General features: G+C 40.5%; 1 protein-coding gene across 1 annotated transcript; it reads right to left on the bottom strand.

Moving 5' to 3' along the window:
• Positions 1 to 2,518: 2,518 nt before the first annotated feature.
• slc6a20 (solute carrier family 6 member 20) lies at positions 2,519 to 13,435 on the bottom strand. Its single transcript, XM_029504330.1, has 11 exons — positions 13,312 to 13,435; positions 9,561 to 9,701; positions 9,116 to 9,207; positions 8,766 to 8,993; positions 8,298 to 8,408; positions 7,885 to 8,126; positions 6,611 to 6,767; positions 5,436 to 5,637; positions 4,623 to 4,782; positions 4,366 to 4,531; positions 2,519 to 2,689 (listed from the first exon to the last, which is right to left on the bottom strand). The coding sequence occupies exons 1-11, from the start codon at positions 13,433 to 13,435 to the stop codon at positions 2,519 to 2,521; spliced, it is 1,794 nt and encodes a 597-aa protein (XP_029360190.1).
• Between the last annotated feature and the right edge of the window lie 347 nt (positions 13,436 to 13,782).

Below are 13,782 nucleotides of genomic sequence, written 5' to 3'. Positions count from 1 at the left end.
AAAGTGATAGTAGCTGAACTATTACTTACACTCTTCTTCCGGTTGTGGCATGGCACACCTATATCCAGGTAGTTCAGTGGAGTTCTGTGTCGTTATTTCTCCTCCTTTATTCTTCCACTGTTGTGTTTGTGGTCTGTTTGCTGTGATGTGGATCAAGTGCCAAGGAAACAACAACAAGCTTAAAATACCAGTTGAGATTATTCTTAACTGGGGGGGGGGGGGGGGTTGAACCACGATGACCTCTCCACTCACTGAAACACTGCGACTACTTGTCTTCATGAGGACCTGTTGTATTGCTTTGTTTGTACAAGGTCCCTGATCTTCCAGAAATGGACCGACTCCCATTTTCTGACCTTTGACCTTTCAGCAGATGCTGTGAGTGGTGTTGGTCTGCTCAGTTATAGCTGAATGTGTATACAGGAATGTGCATGTTGAATTCAGATAGGTCTAAAAGCAAGTGGACTGGAATGCAATGAGCCAGATTTCGTATTCAGTGAGAGAACTTCCAACTACCTAAACACACCTGACTCCTCCTTCTCCCTGAACCATGCCCTGAAAAAGCTACAAGAAGTAGGAGTAGCAAATGAATGATGCCCATCCATTGCATTGGCTATGTTGACCTGGGACAGTTAAGTCTAAGTCTGCTCCAATTAAACCAAGAACACATTCAGATCCAGACATTACAGAACAAGAGCCAGGTGTCCTTCTCCAGCTAACATGTCTAGATACAGATCAGGTGAACATGATGTCTGCATACTGATCACTGAGTATTTGCCATGGTTTGATGTACTGCGGCTAGATACCATTCAGGTTTTCCTTTCAGGGAAGAAAGATTCTCTCTTAGGGTGTAGGTGCTATTTACCTATGGACTAGTCAGATGCTTTGACAGTCCAGCTCCATCACTGGGTTCCATTACCTCCAGTTCCTGTACCTGTTGGTCCGATGTGCCCCTTCAGCTGTTGGACCTGCTGGACCTCTTGGATGTGCTGCTTCTGCTGGACCTGCTGGATCTGTTTATTCTGCCTTGTCTGCTCAACATCTTTTTAATCTTTTTGGTGCTTGTATTCAAGAATGTCTTTAAACTAACAGTCTTACCACCATTTAAATAAAAGTAAAGACATGGTCATCCAGTTTGATTTTATTTGATTTGTGTACCTGTTTTCATACATTTGAGGACATAGGCTTGGATACAACTGGAAGAATATAGAATAATGGTAAAGAAAGAGATTTTATTTAAAACTATTAAATTATACATTAGAAGAACAAAAACCTGGACCCTTAACATCCAAGGATAGAATCTCAGTTTCAGTGACAGGTGGTAACACTCGTACCAGAGGGTTGCTGTTTGTTCAGGGGGAGGATAAATGAAGCTCAGGCTGCAAGTCCACAATGAACATCAGCATCTCTCTTTAATAAAACCTGGATCACTTCCTTTCCTCTCCATCAGGATGCAGAAATCAAACTTAGATTAAGTTATCAAGTTAATAACTAAAACACCTGTGATTTTATCAACAGTTCATTATCCCTGTTAACATTATATTTAATCAATAGTACAAAGAAAAGCTACAGTCATGTTTTCTGATTGTAATGATTAGATAATTTGATAACACAATTACCTACAGTATGTACATTTTACAGGTTAGAATGTGTTATATTTATTTTTGGGTCAGCAGCTGCACTACTGCTTGACTCAGACCTGCTATGGAACTCTTACAGAGGATTATCAATGCCAGCATTTAAAACAGGTATAAAACTAGTTATCAAAAAATACTTCATATGTAGGAAAAATAGGTAATTTGTACAACCTTCTTACAAAGAGAACACATGAATCTGCTCAGTACACAACTCAACACAACTATTATTGGACCGTCAGACAGGCAGTCTGTTACTGAGTTGAAAATCGTGTTCTGCAGTAACGCAGTATGAAGAGTCAGGGTTTTTGGTTCTAGTCATGTAAACTGGTACTTCTCTCAGAATCTCTGGGGTTATGATGCTGCAAATAGGCCATAGACCTGGACCATCTCCGATCTTCCAACTTGCCTAAACCCTCTCGTTGGGATTCATCATGTCTTGACCCCACTGGCACAAGACATTTAAACCAAGCACCCAGTATGAAACTACATTTCTAGATGAATAAGATATGAAAAGTAACTGATACACGACAGCTGTAAGATACATATCTACATACATTCATCATATTGTGACATTTAGTAAACCAGAGTCACATGAAACACTGGACTGCAGCTACGCCTACTGTAAACAACTGACAATAACTGTACCTACACTGAAGCTGAGGCTGGGGGGCATAAATCTGTTTCAGTGGTGATTAGAATCTGGCTCAGGTGTCTGACTTTAATACTGAGAGAAATTATACAATAATACATTCAGTGGAAAACACTAAGGTGCAGTTGTTAAAGGAAAATTTTCTCTGATGTGACATTTGGTGACAGTGAAGAAGAATGAAAATAACAGCTGATTGTGTTGGAGTTCTGGAGGATGTTCAGTTGTCATCTACAAGCTAAGTAGAGACCGTGTTCACACTTCTCTCCCACTTGTGATGGTTCCCATGTTTCCTCTTCTTGCAGAAGGCATACAGAGCCGTGAGCGGGACGCAGCTGATGGACGACACCAGGAGCAGGCCAATGAAGACTTGACCGAAGACAGGATAGTCCAACACCTCTGACTTACCCTGAGGAGACAGCAGGTACAGTTAGCACCTTCAACAACATCAGTCTTTGATGCAGCAGCAAAATCTGTTTAACACTCTCTGTTACTTCTGCCTCTAGAGTTTGGTGATATTATGAAGGGTTAGTGCTGGATCATGGGAGTTGTTGTCTTCACCAGCAGTAACGCCCCAACACAGACAGAATTACACCTTTTTAATTTCACTGTATGTAGAATGCTCTTTTACAAACATGTGACCAATAAAACGTTGAATGCTGGGCTGACGTAGTTTAAGTTTATTTTTCTCATGTCCATATTTATTCAAACAATGTCCACCATCAGGGAGAGAGGTCAGTGAGGCCCAGCCACTGTGTGTCTCCTACAGTCCACTGTGTCAAAACTAGATTCAGACACACTGAGACAGAGGAGGTGGGATTATTGCCCAGTATCAGTTTTTTCAGCTCAGATGGCTGACGGAGGCTCACACTGTGTGCCTCTCTGGACACTTAGTATTTCACTCTCATCTGTATTGTGTAATCATATACAAGTTACATGTTTTTAACGTTTCCCTGTTGAATAAATGAGGACAATTGTTCCACAAGCCCCTGTCTCAAACAATATGGCCTGTTGTGTAACATTATTGCTGACCTAATGCTCTTTGCCCCTCAGTTCTTTATATTGGTTGAAACTGACCTTTGTGTTTGGGTGTTAAGAAAGAGCTTTGTCTGATCACAGCCCCTTAAAGCCCCTGTCACATGATGTGTTAACAGCTGGGTTGAACTGCCTGCCACCTCTGGTGTGAGAGACCCAGAGTCCTGGATGTGGACTTTGATGTCCAAACCATTTTTTATGGCCTGATATCTTATATGATATTGTTTTTATTTTTTCCTTTATGTTTAATTGTCCCATCTACGGTGTGCTGTCAATGCGCAAAATTTAGATAGAATCTTTTGAGAAAAAAACACTTACATTTATAACTGAGAGTAGAACTGCAGAGGTGAGTGACACTTGAGAAATTACCAACATCAGTTCGTCATAGTTGTTTCCTCCACCAAGTTACAGTAAACATGTTTACAGTCTCATGCCTGAGTGTTGTAATTGTAAACTGTCCATCCAATTACTTTATAAGATATTTGTGTTGAATGATGTCAGAATTAGTGGGAGATTTTTTTTTACAGCAAAAGCATGTTTTATGAAGTCATAGTCCCTCAATATGTTACTGAGATATTTTCGTCATGAGAATGAAGACAGAATAGAATACAAAACAGAATACCTCCCGCTTTGACTGTGGAGAATAAACACAATCTCAACTGTAGAAGATGATTTTGAATCTAAAATCAATCTAAAATTTTTTTCTTCGATGGAACATAAATAACCTGAGCATTTGTACAGGTGTTTAGAGCCGTATGGTAAAATGGACCAGCACAGACCCTCAGAAGGGTTGGGTTAGGGATTAGGATAAGGATTGTGTTAGGGTTAGGGAGGCTAACCCTAACCCTAACCCACCTGTCTGCCCCTTGATCTGAACTATAGTGGAGATCAGGGGTTAGTTCAGTGTGAAATAGTGAAAATTAAATGATAGCTTTACATAAAGTATGTGTACAAGGATATATGATCCTGAAGGAGACCAAGGAGACTTCCACCGTATGAACGCATATGTATCTGTACCAATACAGCAATAACAAGGAACACAAAGCTCACCAGCTCTTTGTTCCATGCTTGGTAAGTAGGCGTCCCTCCTTGGATGTACTTGATAATGTAGAAGATGAAGAGGGCAATGAGCAGAAGGGGGCTGATTACCAGCCACATGATCCTCCAGTACAAGTTGGGACGCCAACCAAGCATGTCCTGTATATCTTTTTCAAACCTATAATGATAAGATCATTAAATAATATGATTCCTCACTCAGCCAAATCAAGCTGACTTGAAGGCAAACTGACACACACGGACATACAAACCTTTTAATACCATAGATGTAACTGACAGCAATAACCTCGATGAGGACGATAAAGAGGAGGGAGAAAGTGGCTCCATAGTCATTGAACATGGTGAACCAATAGTTCCCTGATGGTGTGGTGAAGCCAAGGCCAAGCAGCAGACAGAACAGACACACTAAACCTGCAGTTAACACACTGACTGAGTCACGGACATACAACTTAAATGTACACATAGTACTGTTTTAACAGTCACTGTAGTACAACACATGTCAAAGAAGAAGCATGAAATAAATCTATATGAGAAAAATAAATTGAATCTAGAAATATAAATAAACAGATATGAAATATGTAATTAAATATTGTTTCTATATTTTTACAGATAAAAATTGTGAATACATTTGGACTTACTTTATTTACATAAAATATGTAATGTATGCCATTTAATATAATATTAAAATGCAATAAATACATGGTTTATATTGGTTAGTTTATATTATTAGATTAGATTAGACTCTTAAAACTAATTCAATATATATTTATATATTTATATTCATAGTATTTCTTAATATTAGAGGAACAATAAGAAGAAATTTTAAAAAATCTTTTCCACATTTAAAAAAATTATCTTATTTACTCTTTTCTTTGATCCTGTGTATATTTAATTTTTTTCTCTTTTAAAAAAAATAAGTCTATTTATTTAAATCTGCTGCCTGAACAGCATTCATAATGAATCCCCAGAGGACACATAGTGTCTTTGGTCACTTCATCCTTTGATTGGTCTGTACTTTTACAAGTCAACACCTGACTCTTATCTGGATTCTGATCCCTCCTTACCGTTGAATAGCTCGTTGCTAATACAAGAGATGATCTTGAAGTCTCTCAGTGGGGTAATGATGGCAGTGACGTTGCCCAGCATGCTGCCCATTCCAAGCAGCAGGAGCATTATGAAATACAGCACTGACCACGCCGGGGACAATGGCATGTTTTTAATGGCCTCACTGTACACGATGAAGGCCAGTCCTGTCCCCTCCACTGCCTGGAACAGGTCAGAAACAAAGTTCATGACTGGAAAATGAGACTTAGATCCATTATGAAGGATTAAATTACTTTGTGGCTGCTTTATATTAGGTCCAAAGTGAAAATTCAAGGGACAAAACAGCCTTCGTGTCACTCTTTGTAAACTTCCTGATGGTGTAACTAAACTGACCCATGGGACTGAGGTGATAACCTGGAGCAGGTAATCATGTCTCTTTCACTCTTCAAAACGTGACCTGACGCTGTTGCTAATTGGACGAATCCCAAGTATTAAAATTAGCTTTCCCTGTGTTTATGCAGAAAATGTAAATTTATCCACATCTCACCAAAACTGATGATGCTCAAATTTCGTTTCTTTACTTTTACTGTTTGAAATCAGAGGATCTCCACCCAACTGCAACACAGGCAATATTAAAGGTACTATCTATAACTTTAGCGGTAGCTATATTTGTGTAAGCATCTGTTTATTAGTGCATTTATTAGTCTTGAGGAACCACCAAGCACCAGTGTTAACTCTTGTTTCTGTTCTTCTACTTGTTGGCTTCCTAAAAGCTAGCTTTCCAATGCTCAGTCACTATAGACTCCAAGGCGCAGACATGGCTGCTCAGCGAATATGTTATAACCTCTCACCCTCAAGACCAAGGTTCTTGATAAGATTGGTAAGTTAACAGCTTGTAATGCTGGTCTTAGTTAGAAATCACAGCTATACAGATTCCTCTTTGTAAGTTGCTTTGGATAAAAGCATATGCTACATCAGCAAATGTAAACATTAATATCCACCATGTTGTTATCACTTTAAACTTGGTTTCAGGAAACATAACAACAGAAAGAGAATTAAATGCCACCTGTTCTCTTACGTGGCACTGTAGTTCATATTTCCCTCTGTATGCTCACTCTCTCAGTTTGTGAATCCATTATTGTGGATCAGTGTGTCTGTTGTGTACTGTTGTGAAGGAGTGTGATGAGGAACATACATTATTTAGTTCAGCCTCCATGCTGCAATTCACAAGTTTGAGCTCAGCAAACTCTTGCGGGTAAGAGGCATTCAGCTTCAGCACCCACTCATAGACATTATCCAGGGTGATAGTGTCCTCTGCTAGGTTAAAGGTATTCAGCAGTAGGATGCGGATCCTGGAGAAGGAGGAGAGGGACCCATACATCAAGACTAAACACCACTGCCCAAACCCTGTAGTTTTCTTCAGAACCAGCTCAGTGTAGTTCAGTATTAGTGGCAGCGGGTCTAATCTGAGTTAAACAACACATCCCCAACCCATACCTCTGTTCTGTGATATTAGCACACTGGATATTTTCAGTGTACTTTTATGTACTACTAAGTGACATATACTAGGAAATATACAGGAAAATCTGAGTCTATAGTTAACAGAGGTACAACTGATTTTTTTTGCCTTTACACAAAGTTGAAGACTATATTCAGAAACTATATGACACAAAATCTAACATCTAACTAATAACGGTTTAAACTGCGTCCGAAATGTCAGATTTTTATCGTTTGACATCCAATGCAATATTTGTTGGAAACAAATAACCCTAACCCTTAATCCAGAGTACGTCGTGTGAATTTTCCTATGTAGTGAACAGCTGGTGTACATGAGAGACTTCAAGCTTACTTAAATAGACTTCCAGCTATTATTTCAGTTGATTATCCTGGTGGGACAGTGGTGCAGTGGTAAGCACTGTCACATCGAGAGCTAGCAGCTCCGTTGTGTGTAGCTACCTGTAAAAATCAACACCATAAAAAAAAAGGGAAAAAAAACTTTTAAGGAAAAAAAATTATATAATTAGCATCCAGTAGATTACTTATGGTTTAGTTCAGTGTATACTGTAAAAAAACAACTCTAAAATAGTTGTGCAGTATTCTGACGCTTTCAAGCATCAGACTTTTGGAAACAATTTTGTCACGAAATGTATTAAAATAGTATACAAGCAACTATAGTATCAATACATTGATTTTTAGGATACTTACTACATTAAGGGCACCTATAAAATGAACTTGAGCTATACATGAATTTACTTAATAAAATTACCTTTAAGTATAGTGCTGCTGCTGTCACCCCCTGCAGCTGCCCTGAAATCCCTTTTACGATAATGACTATAATAAAATACTAAAACACTAGGGGCGTACTCAAGAGAGTAAAACCAGGTTTTAGAACGAAAACAAACCTGTGCATAAAAAACAGAATAAGAGACATACCAGAATCCACCTGAATATATACACACACACACTCACTTCTCCAGGCAGTTCTCATAGTTGACTGTGGCCTTAAAGCCATAGATAGAGAAGGTGACAATGCTGGCGAAGATGGAGGTCCCACTGTTGATGAGGGAGATAATGATGGCCTGACGCTCAAAGTTGTTGTTGTACTGGTTGTAGCTGGAAAAAGCTATGAGGGACCCGAAACCCAGGCCTAGGGAGAAGAATATCTGAGTGGCCGCGTTGATCCATGTGGTGGGGTTTGCAAGCTGCTCCATCTAAGGACACAAACACATACCCATGACTCCACAGCTTGCATCATACTGTATTGTGTTTTATTTAATTTAACTTAATGTACTGGAGTGAAACTGTCAACAAACCTAAGTGTGAAACTGAAAATACCATTTACTTACACAGTGTGTGTTTCTGTTGTAAAAACACAATCTCACCTTGGGCGTGAACATGTATTTGACACCATTAACAGCCCCATGAAGAGTGATGCCACGGATCAGATAGATAAAGAGGACCACATAGGGAAATGTGGCTGTGAAATACACCACCTAGAGATACAGCCACACAGCAGTGGGGGTCAAAGTTCACGTGGGAGGATATCAGTAGAAATTATTGTTGTTGTGTTAACCTGTGTTATCACACACAAGTTCAATGTACAGTAAATTTAAACAGTAGCTCACACTTACATTGTGAACATGAAAATGTCTCTGTCCATTTACTAAAATAATTTGATTAATTATGGATTATTATTTATTACTGGAGTGTTATCACAGTGTGAGCATAAATGCTCTGTTATTAATGTTAAATGTGTCTCAGTTGTAGTTAAAGAGTTGGCCTGAGTTGACAATGCACACTGAAGCACCTCTCTGTATGTATTTTTGGGGCCCTAGCAGTCCCCCCCTTACCTTTCCAGTTGACTTTACCCCTTGGACAATAAAAAGGTAGGTGATCAACCAGGCAAGCACGAGGCAAAGAGCTTGGCCTGTGTGAATTCCTCCGTTCACTTCAATGGAAGAAGAAATGTCCAGCGTCTCCCTATAGAAGAAGTATTGGGTAGACGTGGCCTTTTCACACTCCTCAATGGGCCCTGTTCGGTTGGAGTTGATGGGGCACTCAGCCCAAGGCAGGACAGCCTAGGACATGGACACAAAGCAGTGCAGGGTGTTATCTGCCTATATAGAGGGAAGCCAGTGCTTTGTATTGATATAGTGTCTGTCAGTAAACAAATGGCCTTTATTGTTGATCAGCAGCTCACTTGAAATGAATGAAAGAGGTACCAGAAACTCCATGCATTGATGATGTTGTAATAGAGACACAGATACAGGGAAGTCACAACACTAGCAAGACCTAAAAAGAGAGTTATAGAAGAAAATCAAAATCATGACCTTAAAGGGCAATGTCACACATTCTTACCATCCACCTGTCAACCTCCAACTGTTTCCATCTGTTAGTGATCTGCACTAGAGCTCAACACTGTCCTGCTTCATTAATTATAATGAAATCACTTCCTTATCCATAAAATAGACACTTTGCTTTTCACAATATGAAGTGGAGGCACTTCACAAAGTGTTGGCTTCAGGACTCGCTAAGTAAACATATTACCCTACAGCCTCATATCACCTGGTTGCTTCCTTCTCCACCAGAGAGCACATGGGCCTCCTCATCACTGTTTGTCTGCTGAAAATGTCTCTAGCTCTTACCCACTCCTCCCAAATATGGGCTGATGGCAGTCCAGGCTCCAATGCTGCCAAGGCGCATCTTTTGACCAATGGCGAGCTCCAGGTAGAATAAGGGTACACCCTCCAGAAACAGCATGATTAGATATGGGATTAGGAACCCCCCTGAGGATGGATGGAAAAATGTACTCAGTCAACTCACAGAAAGTAACACAACTAATAAAGAAAACTGTTGCCTGCCCACTAAGGCCTACAGTTTAATGATGGTGTTCCTTCATCAGTGCGGATAGGTTAAGGATATGACAGGTATGTCTTAGTGTCATCAGCATCGCAGTGATATGAGAAACCATGCAGAAAGATAGTTGGACCAAAGGAAGTGGCGTAGATTGGAAGGAAGAAGGCCCCAGTATTGATAATTGGTATACTGGTGAAAAGGGGATGGGATGATGACATGATTCACTGAAGGAGAGCCCAATCATAGGAAGCAAACCAATCAAGGGCTTTGTCAACTCATTTGAGAGAGGACAGACAGCAGAATGTTTTATTGTGTCAGAGGAGGACAAGCTCTGATAGTCAATTTTGTTGGTGGAACTGTATAATATAATTTAGTTCAGGATCCCTGCAATAAATAATTTCAAATCAAATGTATTTTTATAGCGCCAAATCATAGCAAAGTTACATCAAGGTACTTTACATGAAGAGCAGGTCTAGACCAAACTCTTTCTAAAATTATTTAAAGAGACCCAACAAATCCCCCGATGAGCAAGCACTTGACAACAGTGGCAAGGAAAAACTTCCTTTAAGAGGCAGAAACCTCGGGCAGAACCAGGCTCAGAGGGGGCAGCCATCTGGCTCAACCGGTTGGGTTGAGTGAGGTTTGTTCTCAGTGAGAGTCTCTGATTTCTTATAATAGTTCACCCAGCTGTATTAACAGTGACAAGACAGACAGGATATTTAAAAGTGATAATTGCAAGTGGTTAGTACTATTGCCCCACAATAAGAAGGTTGTAGGTTTGGTTCCCAGCCTGGACCCTTTTTGTGTGGAGTTTGCATGTTCACCTGGGTTTGCCTGGGTTTCCTCCCACCATCCGCCGACATCATGTTTGGGTTAGCTGGTGACTCTAAATTGTCTGTAGATATGAGTGTGAGTGGTTGTTGGCGTCTGTCTGTCTCTCTGTGTTGGCCCTGTGATGGAATGGCGACCTGTCCAGGTTGTACCCCGCCCACACCCAGAGCATTGGCTAGGATTGGCTCCAGCATCCCTTGTGGCCCAGAAAAAGATAAGCTGTTGTTCTCATTACGCCTGGGAGCATTGGTCCACACCATCCGTTCTTTTGGGATTGCTTTCCATTGCTATGCCGATGATATGCAACTGTATGTGCCAATAGCAGTAGATAGTGTCAGACAGAGCAAAGCTTAAGGCCTGTCTGTTGCTGTGAAGAGCTGGCTGTCAGAAAATTTCTACCATTAAACCAGACAAGACTGAGATTATTGCTATCGGCCCGGCAAGACCAACAGTCTAAATGATAAGCATGTCTTGATGTTAGATGATTGTGTCATTGTGGGACAGTGTTAAAAAGTCTTGGAATCATGTTTGATGAATCTCTTACATTTGTTTTCCAAATAATTGTGGTGACAAAAATAGCATTCTTTCATCTTAGGAAAATCACTAAGATCAGATCACTTTTGTCTCTCAAAGATGCTGAGGTGTTAATCCATTCTTTTGTGACATCAAGATTGGATTACTGTGTTGTCCTTCTGTTAGGATCACCTAAAAAGAGCTTTAACAGCCTACAAATGGTCCAGAATGCAGCAGCCCACATTCTGACTGGATCAAAGAAATGTGATCATATCTGTCTTCCATGAGATATTAGACAGGTTTGTTCAGTGGAGTTGCTAAAAGCTAAAATAAAGACCCACCTGTTTTGTGTTTCCTATGTGCCATAGTCTAATGTGTAGTGTTGTTTTTGTTTTTATCCACTTTCTCTGCTTTTTATTCTGCTCCATTGTTGTCTGCTTTTTATCTGCTTTATTTTATTGTTTTTATCTGTCTAGCTGGGCTGTTGCACTCCAATCTGTAAATTACTTTGACCTGAAAATGCTATGTAAATAAAATTATTATTATTATTGGTAATAATAATAATAATAATAATAATAATAATAATAATAATAATAATAATAATAATAATAACAATAACAACAACAATAATAATAATACTCATCATCATCATCATCATCATCATCATCATCATCATAATCATCATCATAATCATCTCTGATCTGTCTCTCTCTCCTTCTCTCAACCAAACCGATCGAGGCCAAGGCAGATGGCCGCCCTCCCTGAGCCTGGTTCTGCCCAAGGTTTCTGCCTCTTAAAGGAACCTGGGGAGCAGCTGCAATGTTTCCCCCTGAATTCCTGCTCAGAGGGTACAGTAATTACAGTAGAAGGGTGTTCATTGTTCAGTGACCTGCAACAGCCTCAAAACACCCCACAGTCCACAGCATTTCTACTCTATACCAATGTAACAAAAGCTTTTACTTTTACTTTATTTTTCAACCAGGTTACTCCTTTAGTTAGACTGTTAGTTCATGTTTTATATGCCAGGGTTCAGAAGTCTGAAAATAATGTATAACACAAACTCAACACAACATCAAGAAGGAGGAAGGAAGATACATGCTTGTTCATACATGTAATCTCTCTGAAACACAGGCTCTCCTTTTCAAGTAAGACCTGATTCAGAAAGTCATTCAATGAATAATTACATCACCAACACCATCACCTACATAAGTATAAACACTGTGATAAACACTAACATCAACATCATATTCACACTTTGGTGTACTGATTTCATATTAATGCAGTCTAGACTGGTTTGCAAAGTACAGATATTTACTTCTTACTTAGTGACCACCTGTGCGTTTGGTGACGTTTTTTGCTCTAGCAGCAGCAGTCAGGGAGTAAAATCTGTGTGGAGCTGTCACTCATACTGTATCTAGTGACTAATTTCATCCTCTCAGGCTCAGCTTTATGAGGTTTATGGGTGCACTCAACTGTGAGTCAAACACTGCAAAACAAGAGCTCCCATTCAACTTAATAAGGTCCTACTGTACATGCACATGCCATCACAACCAGGCAGAAACACAACCAGTCAAAAACACAGCCAGTGAGAACCACTACCAGGCAGAAACACAGCCAGTGAGAAACACAACCAGTCAGATACACAACCGGGCAGAAACAGAAGCAGGCACAAACACAACTAGTCAGAAACACAATCAGTCAGAAAACAACAATTTAGAAAGCCAGTTGGACACAGATGGTCTGACACAAACCAGGGGTTGAACCTGAGTGGTTGGAGCGTAGGCTATGGTATGAGCATGTGAACCCCAAGTAGAATTCCTGGCCCTTTTGGGCTCTTTCCTGCCTGCCATGCCCCTTGTCTCTGTCCCATGTTCTGATGATAAGAATCATTATAATGAATAAAATAAAAAGCAAGGGGTCAAACACAGCCCTCCCGAATGACTGACACCTCAGCCACTCAGGAGGACTGTGTCAGGGGAAGTCCTCATTGATTGTTCAGTGCCAGATGGATGTGAATCGGAATCAGCCTCCAGCTGAGTTTCTGCTGATGGACGGTGTCAATGACAGTGAAGGAGCGGAGACAGGCTCATTATCACATCAGTGGACGCGCTCCATCTGTTGAAATGTAAATCAGACATGAAGCGACAGACCTGTCTGCGCCTCATGTCTTTGTTGGAACTCAGTCTGGGCGCTTACCTCCACCGTGCATCTGACACAGGTACGGAAACCGCCACACGTTCCCCAGTCCGACTGCATATGACACACATGCCAGAAAAAACTGCATGGGGTTGTCCCAATTCGGTCTCCCGTCCTTCTCCATGTCTGAGTCCCAGGTCTGAGCTGAGCGGCGAGGCGGTGTGCAGAATGCCAATGCGCGTCCTGGCTGCGGCTTTTAAACGGACTGTGATTATAACGTGTTCACTCTGAGGAGGAGGGTCCCTTTACAGGAGTGTCATTATAGCTGTTATTGAATAACTACACCTCCCGTCAGCCACTACCTTTGAAACGCCATCAAAGCTTTGTGGGTTATGTAGTCCATACACTGGAAAGATGTGAAGGTGGGATTAGTTAGAATAAAGATTTGTTTAAATAGCACAATCAAATAGTCGCACTATACTGTATGTCCCAGAATTCCCTGCAGGTGTTCAGCTGTGAAAATAAAATTGA

Source organism: Echeneis naucrates, chromosome 6 (genome assembly GCF_900963305.1).
Source record: "Echeneis naucrates chromosome 6, fEcheNa1.1, whole genome shotgun sequence".
Classification (NCBI taxonomy): domain Eukaryota; kingdom Metazoa; phylum Chordata; class Actinopteri; order Carangiformes; family Echeneidae; genus Echeneis; species Echeneis naucrates.
The sequence above is the reverse complement of the archived record's forward strand: the minus strand, read 5'-3'. Positions and strand labels throughout refer to the sequence as shown.